At 43.9% G+C, this 21894-nt stretch overlaps 1 protein-coding gene across 2 annotated transcripts in view; it reads left to right on the forward strand.

The window, feature by feature from the left end:
• Positions 1 to 21894, forward strand: part of pola1 (polymerase (DNA directed), alpha 1) — an 89311-nt gene that overhangs the window by 4094 nt on the left and 63323 nt on the right. For both annotated transcript variants that reach the window (XM_041861857.2, XM_041861858.2), the window contains exons 9-26: positions 3373 to 3532; positions 4068 to 4234; positions 5523 to 5635; positions 5831 to 5944; positions 6140 to 6214; positions 6289 to 6427; positions 6550 to 6704; positions 9445 to 9529; positions 9648 to 9709; positions 9883 to 9972; positions 12649 to 12765; positions 12967 to 13142; positions 13245 to 13374; positions 13484 to 13603; positions 13967 to 14060; positions 14633 to 14757; positions 14842 to 14991; positions 15188 to 15310. In XM_041861857.2, coding sequence (XP_041717791.2) covers positions 3373 to 3532; positions 4068 to 4234; positions 5523 to 5635; positions 5831 to 5944; positions 6140 to 6214; positions 6289 to 6427; positions 6550 to 6704; positions 9445 to 9529; positions 9648 to 9709; positions 9883 to 9972; positions 12649 to 12765; positions 12967 to 13142; positions 13245 to 13374; positions 13484 to 13603; positions 13967 to 14060; positions 14633 to 14757; positions 14842 to 14991; positions 15188 to 15310 — 2195 coding nt within the window. The remainder of the gene's footprint in view (positions 1 to 3372; positions 3533 to 4067; positions 4235 to 5522; positions 5636 to 5830; positions 5945 to 6139; positions 6215 to 6288; positions 6428 to 6549; positions 6705 to 9444; positions 9530 to 9647; positions 9710 to 9882; positions 9973 to 12648; positions 12766 to 12966; positions 13143 to 13244; positions 13375 to 13483; positions 13604 to 13966; positions 14061 to 14632; positions 14758 to 14841; positions 14992 to 15187; positions 15311 to 21894) is intronic.

Raw genomic sequence — 21894 nt, forward strand, 5'->3', positions numbered from 1 at the left:
CCGGGGTCTTGACCTGACTGCAGTTCTGCGTCGTAACCGGCTTCAGTGGGCAAATGCTCACCTTCAATGGCCAATGGCACGCTGGAGAAGTGTGCTCTTCACAGATGAATCCCGGTTTCAACTGTACTTGGCAGATGGCAGACAGTGTATAAAGCGTTGTGTGAGTGAGCAGTTTGCTGATGTCAACGTTGTGAACAGAGTGCCCCATGGTGGCGGTGGGGTTATGGTATGGACAGGCATAAGCTACGGACAACAAACACAATTGCATTCAAATCGGTCAATTTGAATGCACAGAGATACCGTGACGAGATCCTGCGGTCCATTGTCGTGCCATTCATCCGCTGCCATGTCGCAAGGATCTGTACACAATTCTTGGACGCAGAAACTGTCCCAGTTCTTCCATGGCCTGCATAATCACCATACATGTCACCCATTGAGCATGTTTGGGATGCTCTGGATTGATGTGTAAGACAGCGTGTTCCAGTTCCCGACAGTATCCAACAGCTTTGCACAGACATTGAAGAGGAGTGGGACAACATTCCACGAGCCACAATCAACAGCCTGATCAACTCTATACGAAGGAGATGTGTTGCGCTGCATGAGGCAAATGGTGGTCACACCATTACATTTACATTACATTTACGTCATTTAGCAGACGCTCTTATCCAGAGCGACTTACAAATTGGTGCATTCACCTTATAGCCAGTGGGATAACCACTTTACAATATGTTAATTTTTTTCTTTCTTTGGGGTGGGGTAAGGGGGGTAGAAGGATTACTTTATCCTATCCCAGGTATTCCTTAAAGAGGTGGGGTTTCAAGTGTCTCCGGAAGGTGGTGAGTGACTCCGCTGTCCTGGCTTCGTGAGGGAGCTTGTTCCACCATTGGGGTGCCAGAGCAGCGAGCAGTTTTGACTGGGCTGAGCGGGAACTGTGCTTCCACAGAGGTAGGGGGGCCAGCAGGCCAGAGGTGGATGAACGCAATGCCCTCGTTTGGGTGTAGGGACTGATCAGAGCCTGAAGGTACGGAGGTGCCGTTCCCCTCACAGCTCCGTAGGCAAGCACCATGGTCTTGTAGCAGATGCGAGCTTCAACTAGAAGCCAGTGGAGTGTGCGGAGGAGCGGGGTGACGTGAGAGAACTTGGGAAGGTTGAACACCCGACGGGCTGCAGCGTTCTGGATGAGTTGTAGGGGTTTAATGGCACAGGCAGGGAGCCCAGCCAACAGCGAGTTGCAGTAATCCAGAAGGGAGATGACAAGTGCCTGGATTAGGACCTGTGCCGCTTCCTGTGTAAGGCAGGGTCGTACTCTGCGAATGTTGTAGAGCATGAACCTACAGGATCGGGTCACCGCCTTGATGTTAGCGGAGAACGACAGGGTGTTGTCCAGGGTCATGCCAAGGCTCTTCGCACTCTGGGAGGAGGACACAACGGAGTTGTCAACCGTGATGGCGAGATCATGGAACGGGCAGTCCTTCCCCGGGAGGAAGAGCAGCTCTGTCTTGCCGAGGTTCAGCTTGAGGTGGTGATCCGTCATCCACACTGATATGTCTGCCAGACATGCAGAGATGCGATTCGCCACCTGGTTATCAGAAGGGGGAAAGGAGAAGATTAATTGTGTGTCGTCTGCGTAGCAATGATAGGAGAGGCCATGTGAGGATATGACAAAGCCAAGTGACTTGGTGTATAGCGAGTGACTTGGTGTATAGGTGTATAGCGTAGCGAGAATAGGAGAGGGCCTAGAACTGAGCCCTGGGGGACACCAGTGGTGAGAGCACGTGGTGCGGAGACAGATTCTCGCCACGCCACCTGGTAGGAGCAACCTGTCAGGTCAGATACTGACTGGTTTTCTGATCCACGCCCCTACCTTTTAAAAAAAAATAGTCTGTGACCAACCAATGCATATCTGTATTCCCAGTCATGTGAAATTCATAGATAAGGCCTAATTTATTTATTTCAATTGACTGATTTCCTTATATGAACTGTAACTCAGTAAAATATTTGAAATTGTTCCATGTTGCGTTTATATTTTTGTTCAGTTTAAGTATGTTAAAAAGCAGATTTTCTGTGTTTGAATGGTATGGGCGTACCCCTATAACAGAATACCGGTCATTGAAAATATTAATATGAGTATACCGCTTATTGGCCAGCTCATCCTCTTCTAGACCGCTGATTCGCCAGCTCATTCTCCTCAGGAATATGACATCATACTCTATAAGGAAATAGCAAGCATTGAAATGGTCTGTTTTAAGATACAAGTTTGAGGTGGGGTTTTTGAAGTGTCTTTTTTTTTCTCCAATTTATGCTTTGGCCACATACGAGTATAGGACGAGTCAACAACATTATTTGGGTTTGAGTTAACAGAATATGAACTTTTAAAAGTGAGATTTTCACTGGACAGTTACTTTAAAACTGCAAATTTTTTCTCAGCCCCATGGCAAAATATGTAGAATTGTAGGAAAATAGCTTTAAACAGCAAAATTGTCTCTGCAGCCAAGAGGAGGGCCTCTAAAATGTTCAGTCGGAGAGTGCACCATTGGCCACGCAAACTATCCTAGGGGAAACACTGCCTTTTCCCCAATGGCTGTCAGTCTGACCAGCTAATTTCAATTTCAATTTAAGGGCTTTATTGGCATGGGAAACGTATGTAGATATGTAGATATTAAACAAAAGTGAAATAAACAATAAATATTAACAGTAAACATTACAAGTGTGCACATAGCCTGTCTTCTCTTGAGAGCCAGGTCTGCCTACGTTTCAAATGTAATTATGTATATATACAGTGTTGTATCAACGTGCAAATAGTTAAAGTACAAATGGGAAAATAAATAAACATAAATATGGGTTGTATTTACAATGGTGTTTGTTCTTCACTGGTTGCCCTTTTCTTGTGGCAACAGGTCACAAATCTTGCTGCTGTGATGGCACACTGGTTTTTCACCCAGTAGATAAGGGAGTTTATCAAAATTGGGTTTGTTTTCGAATTCTTTGTGGATCTGTGTAATCTGAGGGAAATATGTCTCTCTAATATGGTCATACATTTGACAGGAGGTTAGGAAGTGCAGCTCAGTTTCCACCTCAGTTTGTGGGCAGTGTGCACATAGCCGGTCTTTTCTTGAGAGCCATGTCTGCCTACAGCGGCCTTTCTCAATAGCAAGGCTATGCTCACTGAGTCTGTACATAGTCAAAGCTTTCCCTAAGTTTGGGTCAGTCACAGTGGTCAGGTATTCTGCCACTGTGTACTCTCTGTTTAGGGCCAAATAGCATTCCAGTTTGCTCTGTTTTTTTGTTAATTGTTTCCAATGTGTCAAGTAATTCTCTTTTTGTTTTCTCATGATTTGGTTGGGTCTCAATCTCCCATCCCCTCTCTTCCAGAGGACAACTCTCTGCAGTTTGACGGGGTGGACTTTGACGAACCCATGGAGGTGGGGCTTGAACAGGAAAAGGAGGGCCCTGTAAATGAAGAGGAGGAGCCAGAGACCAAACCGGCCATTAAAGTGGAACCCAAAGCAGAACCACAGGACCCGGTCCTACTGTGAGTGTGTGTCTGCTTGCTTGTCTTCTGTTAGTGGTTCTACCATAGACTTAGCTAGACATGGCATCATTGTATCTGGCCATTATGGTGTCTGTGAGAGCACAGGCAGTGCCATTGAGGCCATCTCCATTTTCAAGTAGTCCATTTTCTTCTACTACTTTTATGAGTTGGCAAACAATTTGAAAGGGTGCATACTGTTTGAACATGTATAAAGCCATCGTTGGTGATTCACTGTCACCTGCAGTTATGGAATGTTTGCTCACATATAATTAATTGGCTGATCCCTCCTGGTGACCTGGATGGAATTGTGTTATCCTTCCTTAAACCATAGGAAGTCCCACCAAGTTGACAACTTAAAAATGGTGAAAGTCCACAATGGCACTGCCAATGCTGAAATAGGCTTTTGGGCACTAGAGTTTTCTGTCTCTGTGGGTTATGCTATGAGTCATGGCCAAATACCTTTGTGTGTGTGTGTTTACATTAGCGACCGTTGGATCATGGGAACCTTTTTAACCCCTCTGTCCTGTTTCTCCAGGAGGGGCGTGCTGGGGGGGTCTTGGGGTCAGGAGGAGGGGGACAGTGAGGCCCCTGTGGAGGTGCAAGTCGACACCAGCCGTCTCCCATTGGTCGAGGGGCCAGAGGGAGAGCTCATGTTCCGCTTCTATTGGCTAGACGCCTTCGAGGAGCAGTACAGCCAACCAGGTGAGTTCTTACCAAACCAATAGACTAGTACAGCCAACCAGGTGAGTTCTTACCAAACCAATAGACTAGTACAGCCAACCAGGTGAGTTCTTACCAAACCAATAGACTAGTACAGCCAACCAGGTGAGTTCTTACCAAACCAATAGACTAGTACAGCCAACCAGGTGTGTTCTTACCAAACCAATAGACTAGTACAGCCAACCAGGTGAGTTCTTACCAAACCAATAGACTAGTACAGCCAACCAGGTGAGTTCTTACCAAACCAATAGACTAGTACAGCCAACAAGGTGAGTTCTTACCAAACCAATAGACTAGTACAGCCAACCAGGTGTGTTCTTACCAAACCAATAGACTAGTACAGCCAAACGGGTGAGTTCTTACCAAACCAATAGACTAGTACAGCCAACCAGGTGAGTTCTTACCAAACCAATAGACTAGTACAGCCAACCAGGTGAGTTCTTACCAAACCAATAGACTAGTACAGCCAACCAGGTGAGTTCTTACCAAACCAATAGACTAGTACAGCCAACCAGGTGTGTTCTTACCAAACCAATAGACTAGTACAGCCAACCAGGTGTGTTCTTACCAAACCAATAGACTAGTACAGCCAAACAGGTGAGTTCTTACCAAACCAATAGACTAGTACAGCCAACCAGGTGAGTTCTTACCAAACCAATAGACTAGTACAGCCAACCAGGTGAGTTCTTACCAAACCAATAGACTAGTACAGCCAACAAGGTGAGTTCTTACCAAACCAATAGACTAGTACAGCCAACCAGGTGTGTTCTTACCAAACCAATAGACTAGTACAGCCAAACGGGTGAGTTCTTACCAAACCAATAGACTAATACAGCCAACCAGGTGAGTTCTTACCAAACCAATAGACTAGTACAGCCAACCAGGTGAGTTCTTACCAAACCAATAGACTAGTACAGCCAACCAGGTGAGTTCTTACCAAACCAATAGACTAGTACAGCCAACCAGGTGAGTTCTTACCAAACCAATAGACTAGTACAGCCAACCAGGTGTGTTCTTACCAAACCAATAGACTAGTACAGCCAACCAGGTGTGTTCTTACCAAACCAATAGACTAGTACAGCCAAACAGGTGTGTTCTTACTAAACCCATAGACCAGTGCAGCCAACCGAGTTCGTATTACCAATCAGATGTCCAGGAATCCTCACTAAAACAGCCAAGCAAGTGAGCCCTTCCTAAACAAAGATGTGGCTAAACATGTTAAGATGTGTGCGTGTGGTAATTTTATGGTTATGTAATGTGTGTATTCCAGGTGTGGTGTACCTATTTGGTAAGGTGTGGATCGAGTCGGCCAAGGCCCACGTCAGCTGCTGTGTGTCAGTGAAGAACATCGAGAGGACCATGCACTTCCTGCCCCGCGAACGTGTGAGTCCTGTTTCCTGTCACATGATCATCTACTCCAGAATAGCCACATTTTCACACCATGTTAGACTATTGGGATCAACTGTGACCCAAACTGGCTCTGATGAGCTTTATTAGGGAAGGTTGAAGTTTCCACTTAATGCTGTCTTGAGTGTTTAGGGATTGCTCTCCTGATTGGTTGTGTGTTGTGATTGACAGAAGGTGAACCCAAAGACAGGCGAGGAGACAGACACTCCGGTGGGGATGATGGACGTCTACCAGGAGGTCAATAACCTCTCTGAGAAGTTCAAGATCATGAAGTTCAAGTCCAAGGTCTGTGTGCCGTCTCCCCTAGGACCAGATAGAGAAGGATTAGACTTACAGAATGTCATAGCAGAGACCAGGAAGTAGCCGACACATGGGAACCAATGGTTTCATTTCATGACGTCCTTAACATGTTTATTATAGACACATTGATTGATTGATTGATTAGTTGATAGACTGACTGCTCTCTGTTTCCCTCTGTAGAAAGTGGAGAAGAGCTACGCCTTTGAGATTGCTGACGTCCCTACAGAGTCCGAGTACCTGGAAGTCAGATACTCTGTGAGTATTCTCGCTCGGGCTCTCTCTCTCTCTCTCGTATATCTTATCCATTGTTATTATATTTTTTTGTGCAGGCTGAGTATCCGTCTCTGCCCTCGGACCTCAAGGGGGCGACTTTCTCCAAGGTGTTTGGAACCAACACCTCCAGCCTGGAACACTTCCTCCTCAGCAGGAAGATCAAAGGACCCTGCTGGCTGGACATCAAAACCCCACGTGAGACTACACACACACACAAACGCTCTCAGAGACACACAGATGCGCACACACCCACACTCACACAAACAAGCAACACACACACCTCTAACACACTAACCCTCTCTCCTGTCTCCCTGTAGAGTTGAGCAGCGTGCCTGTGAGCTGGTGTAAGGTGGAAGCGGTGGCGATGCGTAGTGACCTGGTCACCGTGGTCAAAGACCTGCCTCCTCCACCTCTCACGGTCATGTCCATCAGCCTGAAGACTGTACAGAACCCCAAGACACACCACAACGAGGTCTGTCTCTCTGTCTGTCATAGGTTTAGATCAGGGGTTTTAAACCTTCTCTTGCCCAGGGACCCCCTCCCCAGCAAACCGGCGAGCCATAGACCCCCATCATACCGTAACCAAAAAATAAATATAACATCTTATCAGGTGAATGATAATGGCAAGGACAAGTAATCAACATTTGAAAATGAATAGAGTTGGTAGATAGTTTTTCATTATATTGACCTCCCTACATTATAATTGGAAGAGGAAGTGTAAACTCTAGCATAGCCTGTTAGCTAGAAAGGTAACTCCAAACACATTTTCGCTAAGAGCAGCTGTTTAGCTGGTTAAACAAATGTCAGACGTTTTGAAAAAATGTATGTCCAAGTCAAGAAAGCTTACTTGCCGCACTGGTAGTCTATTCGCGGCTGCTTTTTCAAAGCCTGTCAGATACTCCAGTGAGTTTAATTGACTCAATATTTGGAGTTGAGAAATGAAGTTGACATCATTAGAAAGAAGATATTCTCTTATTTTCTACTGTAGCTACACTACCAGTCAAAAGTTTTAGAACACCTACTCATTCAAGGGTTTTTCTTTATTTTTTACGGTTTTCTACATTGTAGAATAATAGTGAAGACATCAAAACTATGAAATAACACTTATGGAATCATGTATTAACCAAAAAAGTGTTAAACAAATCAGAATATAGTTTATATTTGAGATTCTTCAAAGTAGCCACCCTTTGCCTTGATGACAGCTTTGCACACTCTAAAACTTTTGACCGGTAGTATATGTAATTCAAAATGTGTTTATTCTGTTAAATATATATTTTCGCGGACCCCCTACAGTACCTTGGGGCCGCGAACCCCCGGTTGAACACCCCTTATTTAGATAGGTTAACGGCAGCACAACACTCTCCCCAACCCCAGCACTCTGGATATTGCATCACAGCAGTTTTTAGTCCAGGTGGAACTAACAAGTGGAACAAGAACCTTTTAACTAACCCATAGAATTAAAATTCCAAGAACACATTCCCATTCAGACACTAGAACAGACTTTCCCATTCTATGAGATTGACATGGTCTGAAGCGAGAATGTTCCCATTCAATGAGTTATATTGCTACACTCACTGTGAGTAATCTAGTAAATTACTAATTCTATGATTCCCTTGAACAATGGGCCCCATCTCTTATCAAATCAATCAGCCCATAGATAGATAATGCACATTCCAATCAAAATGGATAGTGGATGTTATGGCATGAAGTAAAACACACTGTAGGTCTGGTAGGGATTGTTTGTGATGGTGGTAGAAACTCTGTTACTGCAACGTTTTCTGTGATCTGATGGCCTGTTATGTTAGCTTTGGTTATACCCTCTCTGTGGCACCACAGCCATTACCTCTGTGTTTGCATGTTATTGTTCAAATTTTCCAGCCACTGAGCCGCAAATGGGCTGAAAAGCCACGGTTACACATTAACCCTTCATATCTGAAGAGTCTGGACAAAACAACAGGCCCTAGACTTTGACTTACCCCCCCTCTCCAGGGTTCACATAAGGTGCTTAAAGTACTTGAATTTGACACTCTGAAATTCCAAGTACTGGAATACCTTGAAAATCAGACATTTTCTCAAGTTAGTACTTGAATTAAAATGAGGAGAATTATCAAATATGTTTATGAAAAATATTAGAAAAATGTATTGGCCTTCCGAATTCATTTCCAGGCAGACAGACTAGAGTTTTATTTCCTCACGTGTTTCGTGCTGTGGTTGCCAGGCGAGCTCGCTCATTCCACCCACACTGCCACTCAGCCAGGCAGGTTCAGAACTGACTGATTAGGCGCCGCCAAACATCACATCGATGGCTAAAATGCCAGGCAAATGTAGATTCAACCTGCCTTTTGTGCGTATGAAACATTTCTGGGAACTTTTATTTCAGCTCATGAAACATGGGACACTTTACATGTTGCGTTTTATATTTTTGATGAGTATAGCTTACTCACCTTTTTTTACCACTACATCACTGGACCCAACCCATGCCCACACCGTGTAAGTTGCAAAAAATGCTTCAGAGTTTGACATTGCGAGCATGGGTGAATCGGCCCTGAAGAGCCACATGAAGGGGAAAGACACAACGCTGCATCCTGCGCTGGCGCCAGTTCTACATTTATGTGACGTTCTCTGCAACAACCTCCAGACCTTTTTTTTGCCAATTGTCTCATTCACGGGGCGCCCGCGATATTCCGCTTTATCAAGCGGCAACCGTGCTCCTGCCTTTCAGGTGGCCGTTCACGTGCCGTTTTCCTCACACATCCCACCCGCCCTTCTCCCGACCGACGACACTAAAGCTGCCAGTCAGAAGCAAGACACTTTTTCGTAGCTATTAAGTAGTCTATTCCCAAATGCCCAATAAAAACAGTAATTAAGCTGGAGTTGTATAGTAATGCGAATAGGAAATGTGTGTTCACCAGTAGGCATGTCCCAAAACTCTGCTCATCACTACTCAAATTACAAAATCATCATTACTGACTTACGACTCATGTATGTAGTAAATAAGTAGTGAAACAATATATTAGAGTAGAACTTGTAAGGTACTGATGAATATTACGTTTTTATTTCTCTGTCTCTGTCTGTGTGGTGTGATTGTGTGTGATACTGACTCGGACTCATTAGACGGCTATTCTTCTTAGATCGAAACAGTTCAAAATAATTACGGAGATGCAACTGGCCTGAACCTTACCTATTATTTCCTGCTTCCTGTCCGTCCCTAGATTGTGTCCCTGGCTGCCCTGGTCCACCACAGGTTCCACCTGGACAAGGCCCCCCCTCGACCCCCCTACCAGACACACTTCTGTGGTGAGTTGGCATCAAAACCTGCAAGGGAGGAGAGGAAGGATGTTGTAGCTTTGTTCACTGTCTCAAATGTTTGCTGACTCAGTGTTCTGTCCTGTGTGTGTGTGTGTGTGTGTTTTAGTGGTCAGTAAACCCAACGACTGTATCTTCCCATATGACTTCATGGATGCTGTAAAGAAGAAGGTGAGTGATGACAGAACAACAACACACTGGTTTCTCTGAAATCCTGTCCATTAGCAGGTGAAGAGTCAGAGCCCTGTTGAAATACTTAGAAATGCTTCCCCCTCCTCCTCTGACTTGATCACTGACCCCCCCCCCTCCCCACTTTCTCTTCTCTATCTCACCCTCTTTGTCAGAATGGTAAGGTGGAGATAGCAGCCACTGAGAGAACTCTGCTGGGATTCTTCCTGGCCAAGATGCACAAGATCGACCCTGATGTTGTGGTGGTGAGTAGGACGGGAAACTACCGTATTTTCCGCACTATAAGGCGCACTTAAAAGCCTTTAATTTTCTCAAAAAACGACAGTGCGCCTTATAATCCGGAGCGCCTTATATATGGATCAATTGGTTAATTGGTTGATCCATACTGGTTGTACACGGCGCTCAAGGCGCTCTGTCAAAATGTTTCAGTATGAAAAATCAATAAAAACAATTTAATAATAATGAAATGTTTCAGTACGACTGGTAAACTACAAAGCCGCACCGCTTGCAGCATTACGGCTACCGTAGTCAGTAAACACCGGTACTGTGCTTACTCACAGTCTCACACCACTTGTGTGTGTATAAAGACCCCAAAATGGCACCTTTCAAGAGACACGCTTACGCAGTAGAATATGGGAATAGAGCAACAGCGAGAGAATTCAACATTAATGAATCAATGGTACGGAAGTGGAGGAAGCAAGAAGATGACCTGCGCCAAGTAAAGAAGACTAAACAGAGTTTCCGTTCAATTCGGACACTGAAGAAGAAGAATTTGAGGGATTCGTGGACGGGGAAAGCTTTACGTGTTATACGTAACTGAACAATGTTGAGTTATGCACTAACGTTTGATTTAGTGGTATCAGACTGTTTCTTTTACTACGTGTTTACTGAATCAGGGAAAAGTTCCCCTCCACGTTTGGGAGAAGAGTGAGCAAGGCTGGGAGATATTGTTAATATGCACATTAACGTTTGAACAACGTTACCATGGGAGTGAACGGAGTTGTCAGAACGCTTAATAAAGTTTGACTTTATCTGACTGTTTTGTTGACATTCCCTTTAGCACAGCTCCATCTAGTGGATGCATAACGCAACCCCAGTCAAACGTTTGACTTCAGTATTTTCTATTCTATGTGCCTTATAATCCGGTGCGCCCTATATATGAAAACAGTTCTAAAATAGGCCATTCATTGAAGGTGCGCCTTATAATCCGGTGCGCCTTATAGTGCGGAAAATACGGTACATACCAGCTACTTATGAGTGACAAGCTACATAGCAGAACCATAAAGCTACAGACCAGCTTCATATGAGATTATTGAGTGACTTAATAAGCTAATTGAAAATATAAGATGCGTAGGAGCTACTTTGATGTCATTTTCATACAGTGTATTCGGAAAGTATTCAGACCCCTTGATGTTTTCCAAATGTTGTAATGTTACAGCCTAAATAGTTTTCCCCCCTCATCAATCTACACACAATACCCCATAATGACAAAGCAAAAACATGTTTTTAGAATTTTTTGCAAATGTATCAAAAAATAAAAAACTGTAATCACTTTTACGTGAGTATTCAGACCCTTTACTCAGTACCTTGTTGAAGCACCTTTGGCAGCGATTACAGTCTCAAGTCTTCACACCTGTATTTGGGGAGTTTCTCCCATTCTTCTCTGCAAATCCTCTCATGCTCTGTCAGGTTGGAAGGGGAGTTTTGCTGCACAGCTATTGTCAGTTCTCTCCAGAGATGTTTGATCGGGTTCAAGTCCGGGCTCTAGCTGGGCCACTCAAGGACATTCAGAGACTTGTCCCGAAGCCACTCCTGCGTTGTCTTGGCTGTGTGCTTAGGGTCATTGTCCTATTGGAAGGTGAACCTTTGCCCCAGTCTGAGGTCCTGAGCGCTCTGGAGCAGGTTTTCATCAAGGATCTCTCTGTACTTTGCTTCGTTCATCTTTCTCTCAATCCTGACTAGTCTCCCAGTCCCTGCCGCTGAAACCATGCTTCACTGTAGGAATGGTGCCAGGTTTCCTCCAGACGTGACACTTGGCATTCAAGCCAAAGAGTTCAATCTTGGTTTCATCAGACCGGAGAATCTTGCTTCTCATGGTCTGAGTCCTTTAAGTGCCTTTTGGCAAACTCCAAGCAGGCTGTCATGTGCCTTTTACTGAGGAGTGGCTTCCGTCTGGCCACTCTACCATAAAGGCCTGATTGGTGGAGTGATGCAGAGATGGTTGTCCTTCTGGAAGGTTCTCCCATCTCCACAGAGGAGCTCTGTCAGAGTGACCATCGGGTTCTTGGTCACCTCCCTGACCAAGGCGCTTCTCCCCCGATTGCACAGTTTGGCCGGGCGGCCAGCTCTAGGAAGAGTCTTGGTGGTTCCAATCTTCTTCCATTTAAGAACCATGAAGGCCACTGTGTTCTTGGGGAAATTCAATGCTGCAGAAATGTTTTGGTACCCTACCCCAGATCTGTGCCTCGACACAATCCTGTCTCGGAGATCTATGGACAAGTCCTTCGACCTCATGGCTTGGTTTTTGCTCTGACATGCTCTGTCAACTGTGGGACCTTATATAGACAGGTGTGTGCCTTTCCAAATCATGTCCAATCAATTGAGTTTACCACAGGTGGACTCCAATCAAGTTGTAGAAACATCTCAAGGATGATGAATGGAGCTCAATTTCGAGTCTCATAGCAAAGGGTCTGAATACTTATGTAAATAAGTTTATTTTTTATAAAATTGCAAAAATGTCAAAAACGGTTTTCGCTTTGTCATTATGGGGTATTGTGTGTAGATAGAGGGGGGGAAAATGATTTAATCCATTTTAGAATAAGGCTGTAACGTAACTGTGGAATGAATTCTTTCCGAATGCACTGTATATTACGTCTATGTTTACACCTCAGCTGACCTCACTTCTCATCTACTTCCTGTAGGGTCATGATATCTTTGGCTTTGACCTGGAAGTGCTCCTCCAGAGGATCACTGTGTGTAAGGTCCCCCACTGGTCCAAGATCGGACGCCTCAAGAGGTCCAACATGCCCAAACTAGGGGTGAGTACCAGGGACTCGAATCCGGGTCCTCAGAGCTACTCAAGACCATGTTAGCCCACTGAGCTAAAGCCTCCTTCATTATGCTTGCACATGTCACACTCCTTTGCGGTGGCTTTGGTCTGTATCTAGGCCTAGAGCAAAGGATAATGGAGGTTAGAGTGGGTGTTAATGGTCTTCCTCTCTGGTTCCTGTGCTGCGTAGGGTCGCGGTGGCTTTGCAGAGAAGAGCGCCACCTGTGGTCGTCTGGTGTGTGACGTGGAGATCTCGGCCAAGGAGCTGATTCGCTGTAAGAGCTACCACCTGACTGAGCTGGCTGCTCAGGTGCTGAAGACTGATAGAGCCACCATACCTGCTGAGAACATCAAAAACCTCTACAGGTGTGTGTGTGTGTGCGCCTCTCCATATGAGTGCTTGGTCCCACAATAAAAAATCTTAAGTTCAGTTGTAAAGGTCCTGGTGTGTGTCTGTCCCTCCCTTAGTGACTCCCCCCACCTGTTGTACCTGTTGGAGTTGACGTGGACGGATGCCAAGCTGATCCTCCAGATCATGTGTGAGCTCAACGTGCTTCCTCTCGCCCTGCAGATCACCAACATAGCAGGCAATGTACTGGTGAGAGAGACGCGCTCACCATTGAATGAAATGCAGAGTAATTCTTAACACATGCCCTCTCCCCCTTCCCTGTCTCTTACCTCTCCTTTCCTCTCCTCCCTCTCTCTAGTCTCGTACTCTGATGGGGGGTCGTTCTGAGAGGAATGAGTATCTACTGCTCCATGCCTTCCATGACAAGAACTACATCGTACCTGACAAACCCTCCTTCAAGAAGGCCCAACAAGAACTGGTACACACACACTTGCATGAGGCCAATGCCAGACCCTTGATTTTTTTCCCCTTTGTGTGGTAGCCAGAACCAGGGTAGAGAACTGCACTAAACTAAAGTCTAAACACACACGGTTTTAGGGATTTTGAGGTCTGGCGTATTCAGGTTTTTGCACTAAAAGGAACAGGAAGCCTACCAATGTAATAAAATATTTAGATTTGCCTATCATCACTCACTCACTGTATGGACCTACTGCAAGATGGACATTCTACATTTCTCTCTTACGTTCACCTCTCCTTTTCTCACTTTCTCTGTTTCTCTCAAATTTTTTCTCGCTCCATCTCACTTTCTCCGTTTTACTTTCTCTCGTGTTCCCTCGCGCAGGCAGAGGGAGAGGAGGAGGTGGATTCGGGGAAAGGCAAGAGTAGAAGAAAGAAAGCAGCATACGCAGGTGGACTGGTACTGGACCCCAAAGTGGGTGAGTCTTGGGGGTTGAATATGCGCATTACAAAATCTCTCAAGTTTCTATTATGTTTTTGTAACATTCTGTGTGAATTTCGCCCCAAAATGTCCATGCTGTAACATAAGTAATATGTGGGGAAGTTCTCCTGTCCCTACCTTAAGTGTTGTCTATACACGTCATCATTAGTACTGTAGCAGGGATTGGATTGTTTTGAATTGTTTTTGACATTCCCAGAAATGTAACCACCCTCCCAAATAAAATGGTCTTTGTTTGAGGCTACTGTACTCGCTTCCTGCATACTGTCAGAAGTGTGTTTCATAAAACTGATAGTTCTGCTAGGTTTCACATTGAACAAAGTGTATGTAGTAACTATTGGTTTTTACACAGATTTTTTAAATATGAATCATACTATGTACAAAATATTTACAACAACAAAATAATGACAGACGTGTGTCTCTATGAAATACCCTGCTCATCAGAATGCACCCTAGAGTAAGACATTCACCGAAGCAAAGAATTCTGAGTGGCACCAAAATGTATTTTGATGAAATGGTCTGTGTGCAGTAACACCTATTCACTCCCCATAGGTTTCTATGATAAGTTTGTGTTGCTGCTGGACTTCAACAGTCTGTACCCCTCCATCATCCAGGAGTTCAACATCTGCTTCACCACCGTACAGAGAGAGGCCCACAGCAGACGCAAGAAGACTGAGGTGTGTGTCTTTGTCAGAGAGAGACTCACTTTGTGTGTGTGTGTGTTATTTGAACAGTACCATTTCTTGTTTCCGTGCCAAAAGGAGGAGGACCCTGATGAGATTCCAGAGGTCCCGGACCCAGACCTGGAGATGGGAATTCTGCCCAAAGAGATCCGCAAACTGGTGGAACGACGTAAACAAGTGAAACAGCTGATGAAAGCACAAGACATCAACCCTGACCTTTACCTGCAGGTACATGCATAACGACTTCTGCAGTCAGGTTTCTCTGTTGTGATTTCAGTTTCAGAAACCCCTGACTTGTTACTCTTAACCCAGACCACACTTGCTTGAAGCTGAAATGCGTAGGTGGTGGCTTTTCTTGAATAACACAGGACTATTTGGGAACTTTTTTGCTTTTCTCTAAATCTCTCTCTCTCTCTGTGTGCAGTATGACATCCGTCAGAAGGCTCTGAAGCTGACAGCTAACAGTATGTATGGCTGTCTGGGCTTTAGCTTCAGCCGCTTCTACGCCAAGCCACTGGCCGCGCTCGTCACACACAAGGGCAGAGAGGTGAGTTACGTACTGCTGGGTATACTGTAGATGTGAACGACTGGTCAAGTATGAATGCTGGAGCAAATCCCACTAGAGGGCAGTCCAAGACCAGCCTCACACACACCACTACTCTTTCTTCCATGTTTTTTTCTTCTATTGATAATCCCTTTTTTATTTTTAGCCTTGACAAATGTAATGTATGATTCTGAATACATTTAGTAAATCTTGTTTGTTAGTCGTCTGTGGTTGGACTGTGAGGTAGCAACAGTGTCTGTACTTTTCCCTCTTAGCCTTAGGGACAGGAGAGGATGCTGAAGCATGACACAGTGACATAATGTTCTAATTTTAGTTAGGGGTTTACCTGTAGCTGAACGCCACACACACCACCTCAGCTCTAACAGTACCCACACCTACCTCAGTGGTGTTCCAGTGATCCTCAGGCAGCTGTTTATTGTGATTCTCTTACAGCGGCATTGTGTTCCCTAATAGAGGTCAGTGCTTGTGTGTGTGTGTGTGAGACTGTCTGTTTTTGGTGCAGCTCTGTGAGAGTGCGTGACTGATACCATCATTAACAGGTGTGCCATATCTGTAGCCCTGAGCCTTGGGTTTGGGCTTAGCCCAGCTTAATTTCAAACCTCATTCTGTGACAGTAGAATAGATAGGACCAGCCTTAGCCCACGGCTATCCTCTCCTATATAGTTCTGCTTCAGAGCTGAGCTGCCACTTAGTAAGTTATCAGTGATGTACACAGGATTCTCCCCTTCTATAGAATTAGAGTAAGTTCTAATTATATGGTTAATTCAATCCCTACTCAACGGTATAAACTCCGGAATAGAACACTGAAAATAACCAGTTCTAAGAAGTCACTTTGAAAAGGAAAGACCTTGACTCAGATTAGACTTCTGACTGTTGAAAGCCAAATAGCTCCAAGTTAGTTTCCAGTGATTGGGAGCCAAAAAGGGCAGCTGGGTGTTTGTAGTGTGTTTTCTAGTATATTTATACTTGTCTGAAACCCCATAGCTGTCCTGTATCACACACACACACCCATCATCAATTTAATCTTCCCATTTATGCTTTCCTTATATAATCAGATTTAGGGCTGTTTATAAATAAACAGTACACGACTCACCACTGACCCAGAATGCTTTGCTTATAAAGGCCTTTTCGCGGCTCCCTTTGTGGTCCCCTCATCGTTTGTGTGTGTGTGGTGTCTCGTCTTTCTCTCATTCTTGTCTAAGCCGAGGCCTAACCCCTCTGAGAATAGCGGGTCAGGCCTGGGGCCATGTTGAGTTCTCAGCCCAGGGAGGGGTTAAGATGCCTGGGCTTAGGAGGGGATGACAGCCCCCTGGCTCTGGATGTTCTTGTCTGATTTACCAGGTTGGAAGGGAAATCTCCCTCCTTTATCTCCAGACTTCTGCCAAGTCCCACCCGCATTAGTGTGTGTGTGTGTGTGTGTGTGTGTGCGCGCGGGCGTGTACGAGCGTGTGTTTGTGAGGCAGCGATACAACTCTACTGTCTGAACTCTGGCCTTTGTAGGGAAACATTTGTTGTGTCCCTGTCCCCCACTCCCCCCCCCCTCCCTGGTATGTGGGGGTATTAGGGGATAGGGAGCATTAAGTGGAAGGGGTTAAGGTTACACGACTCAGGTTCCAGCACAGATGTCCCCAATGTGTTATTTTTGGTTCCTTTGTGTGGTAGCCAGAGCCAGGGCTAGAGGGGAGGGCACACGCATACACCGTTGTAATGTACAATCGCATTTGACACTGGTTATTTTGGGTAGGTTAGTGTTAAGGGGGTAACAAAGTGTAGTAGTGAGGAGATAACAGGCGCAGGGTGTCGTGTGTGTGTGTGTGTGCTAATTGAGTGATGTTAACCACTTTAGTCTATGGGAGCTGTTGATGGTTGTGGAATGCTACTTAGTTTGAACTCTGACCTGTGTGTGTGTCTCCATGTGTCAGGGATTACGTTAGTCGGTAGTAGCTGGCTTTTGGCCGATTTAAAACTGGCACCGGCCAATTGACCGGGAGAAGGGAAAAAAATCCCATTGCAAAATAATGCTTTTTAGCCTATTAATTTATGGAAGTACCAGTTGATGGAAATACATTTGACTAGTCATGCTTATCTGTCTATAGGATAATTTAGTATAATTAAATTGGCACGTGTGTATTTTTCGTTAGTCGTTATGTTGATCACACGCGCATAGCATACAGATACAGAGCCTATGAGCGGAAAATATTTCAGACGGTGCGAGAGTTGCTGCTACAGCTTCTCAAACATCAACTAATTCGTTGCTGCTGGAGTGAAACGTGCTTTTAAAAGCCCAATCATTGTGTAACAATTCGAAATGCAATCCTGTGTTAAAACAGTTTAATGGCCACTATTAAAAAGTGCTACTATTTTTATTTCTCAACTGGTGGCTAATTGAAGCGCCCTTCCCATTCGCCATTCAAGTGCATATAGGCAAAGGTAGGCAGGCTTCAGAGCGCCACACACCACTTTGCAATGAGCTGGAGGCAGTATGCATTTTGAAAACGTACTTAATTGTTTGAAACCTGAACGTTTTACACTGAACAAAAATATAAATGCAACATGTAAAGTGTTGGTCCCATGTTTCATGAGCTGAAATAAAAAATCCCAGAAATTTTCCATTCGCACAAAAAGCTTATTTCTTTAATTACATCCCTGTTAGTGAGCATTTCTTCTTTGCCAAGATAATCCATCCACCTGACAGGTGTGGCATATCAAGAAACTGGGGACAATAAAAGGCAACTCTAAAATGTGCAGTTTTGTCACACAACACGATGCCACAGATGTCTCAAGTTTTGAGGGAGCGTGCAGTTGGCATGCTGACTGCAGGAATGTCCACCAGAGCTGTTGCCAGATAATTGAATGTTCATTTCTCTACCATAAGCCGTCTCCAATATTGTTTTAGAGAATTTGGCAGTACGTCCAACCGGCCTTAGAACCGCAGACCACCTGTATGGCGCTGTGTGGGCGAGCAGTTTGCTGATGCCAACGTTGTGAACAGAGTGCCCCATGATGACGGTGGGGTTATGGAATGGCCAGGCATAAGCTACGGACAACGAATACAGTTGCATTTTATCGATGGCAATTTGAATGCACTGAGATGCCATTCATCCTCATGTTTCAGCATGATAATGCACTGCCCCATGTCACAAGGATCTGCACACAATTCCTGGAAGCTGAAAATGTCCCAGTTCTTCCATGGCCTGCATACTCACCAGACATGTCACCCATTGAGCATGTTTGGGATGCTCTGGATCGAGGTGTATGACAGCGTGTTCCAGGTCCCGCCAACATCCAGCAACTTTGCACAGCCATTGGAGAGTGGGATAACATTCCACAGGCCACAATCAACAGCCTGATCAACTCTATACGAAGGAGATGTGTGACGCTGCATGAGGCAAATGGTGGTCACCTCAGATACTGACTGGTTTTCGTATCCACATCCTCCTTTTTTAAATGTATCTGTGACCAACAGATGCATATCTGTATTCCCAGTCACGTGAAATCCATAGATTAGGGCCTAATGAATTCATTTCAATTGACTGATTTCCTTATATGAACTGTAACTCAGTAAAATCTTTGATATTGTTGCGTTTATAGATATATATTTTTTCAGTATACTTCATCAATTTATTATGAGGCATGTCTTACCTTGCTTCAATGTAAAATCCGACGTGGAGGCAATTATGTTACTTCCACATGCCATTGAAACCAGTAACCTATTTCTCTCCTGTTCTATTGGTTTTCAAATCAATTTTCTTTCACTGTCCAGTAGCCAAAGGCATAATCCTAGTCGTATTTGCAACCCATGCTAATTGTTGCATCTTTAGATCTCCCCTCTTTCTATATATCTAATGGACATTTTCACCTCTGTCGCATGAAACCGCTCACGTGTGTGGTGCGCTTCTGACAAGTGTTTCACCGCTAATTGCATTATGAACGTACATTCGCGCATAGTCTACTGCCTTGATCTCATTGCAGCGCGTATAATGTGAATAAATAATCGTTTATAATTTTAAACTAAACTTTGTTGCTTAGGCCTACTGGTTGTAGGAATTTGGGATCTATCATCCCGCAACTGTCCCAGAGTCTGTTTGGAATAGGCTATTTCTTTCTCGCACAGAATGACAAGCTGACCAATAGAATAGGTAGGGTAGGTGTACCTATTAAGCCCACCAAAATTTAAGTTTAGACATTTATAACATATACTGCCCTAATTTTTGTAAGACAAGTGGATATAAAATAAATGAAAGATTAATCTCTCATATGAAGTTTTATGATTTGACTTGCATGTTTTAATAAGGCATAAAAATATTTGATGAAATATGTGAGAACCCTGGACTGGGCTTAATGGGTACAGAGTGTACCCTTTAAACCCATGAGTGTTCCAAATAAGCCCACCTCTTTAAATAATACATTGTAATTAATTTCCAAATGTTCAGAATTTACTAAATGACATTTCTTATGTAAAATGTGATTATATTAATCCCCCTTAAAGTTATTAAAATAAACGGATCATTGCTATACATCATGAAAGTAGCACTTTTAACAGGGGGGTGTCCAATCGTATCCACAGAGATCAATGTGGACATAGGCTTTTTTTCTTGCCAACCAGCACACACCTGATTCAACCAATCATAGTCTTCAATCAAGACTATGATTAGTTGAGTCCGGTGTGTTATTGCTTGGTTAGAACACAAAACTGCACCCACACTGGTCCTCTGTGGATAAGAAGCCATGCAACAAAGACATAACACACAACTTTCAATGAATTTTCTGTACTGCTATTCCTGTTAAGTAGATTAACTTGTCTCCCTAAAGCCTATCTGAAGACAGTTTTAAGTCTCCCTCTTTGTATTAAAAAGGTACAGGTGGTAGACCAAAAAACAGAATCACCTGGATGAATGAAAGACAACAATATACAGTGGGGAGAAAAAGTATTTGATACACTGCCGATTTTGCAGGTTTTCCTACTTACAAAGCATGTAGAGGTCTGTAATTTTTATCATAGGTACACTTCAACTGTGAGAGACGGAATCTAAAATCCAGAAAATCACATTGTATGATTTTTAAGTAATTAATTTGCATTTTATTGCATGACATAAGTATTTGATACATCAGAAAAGGAGAATTTTATATTTGGTACAGAAACCTTTGTTTGCAATTACAGAGATCATACGTTTCCTGTAGGTCTTGACCAGGTTTGCACACACTGCAGCAGGGATTTTGGCCCACGTCTCCATACAGACCTTCTCCAGATCCTTCAGGTTTCGGGGCTGTCGCTGGGCAATACGGACTTTCAGCTCCCTCCAAAGATTTTCTGTTGGGTTCAGGTCTGGAGACTGGCTAGGCCACTCCAGGACCTTGAGATGCATATTTTAAATTGGGAATAAATAGTAATTGATGCTCATGAAATATGCTATCATGTCCATATATCAGCACATTATATAAAGTATGATCACTTAAGAGACAAATTATCTGAGAAGGTACAAAAAAACATTTTTAAATGTGTTTTTCTAGGGGTTAGCCTCAAAGCCAATGTTTTTTTGCAGCTTTGAAATTGGCCACTAGTGGGAACTTACACATAATTGTCAATAACTTAATAATAAAACATCTGATTTGGTTTATAATAAAATAATGAATATAACAACTAGATGAATTAGTTGAAACATTAAATAGAAGAACATTTTTGTTTTTTTTATTTCAATCCAAAGATGGAAGTGGGCTTAATGGGTAAGCTTACCCTAAACTTTTCTAGTATGGGGGATGTTAGATTGACATTGGCTAGTGATTTTGCTGTTCGTTACTCGTCTTCTTGGCTGAGGAAAAGTAAATGTGGTAGTTATTCTAACATCTTCAGAGTGCACGTTGGAATTCGGTAAGAAGGACGCACGCAGTTGCATCCTCGAGTTGCATGTTCTGTTAAGACTAAGAACCGTAATCTAAATGTGATTTCTGTCATTCTGAGCACTGTGGGTGGACACCCTAATCAGGTCACGCACCCAATGCATATGGGTACGTTAAATTCAAATGCTGCCGGTCAAATGTCCGGCGCTGCATTTTCCTAACGGAAACCCTGCTGTGTAGGGCCATATTTCAGGACTGCGGAGGACACCTAAAACCCATTATGTTGTAATTGAGTCCCTGACTGTCCTTGTTTAAAAACAGAGAGACGCCTGTAACTTACATTAGGGAGGTCAGCGGGGAAGGTGGATGGAACGGCCAGGGTCATAGGTGAGGACTAAGGGGGTCGAATGAAAGGAGAGGCATGGCGCTAAGGCTAGGGGATTGTTGTTATTAGGGGTGTGCACGTTTTAAACTTCAAAAAGTTTGGGATCCTTAACGTTAAGAAAAATGCCTAACAAATGTTTTTGTTTTTTTAAATGTACAAAATTCAAATCTCAGTGCAGTTATCACGAAACATGTTATTTTCCGTGTTATAGCCTAACTAGATGATAGGCTATAAAGGCCTGGGGAAAGTTGTGCAATTTTAATAAAACCTGAGAAAAAGGTGAACTTTAGGCTACCTTTGAATTTGCGGAGCAAGACATTGCGAGATTCAGATTACCAAGACA

Source organism: Coregonus clupeaformis, chromosome 34 (genome assembly GCF_020615455.1).
Source record: "Coregonus clupeaformis isolate EN_2021a chromosome 34, ASM2061545v1, whole genome shotgun sequence".
NCBI classification, from domain to species: Eukaryota; Metazoa; Chordata; class Actinopteri; order Salmoniformes; family Salmonidae; genus Coregonus; species Coregonus clupeaformis.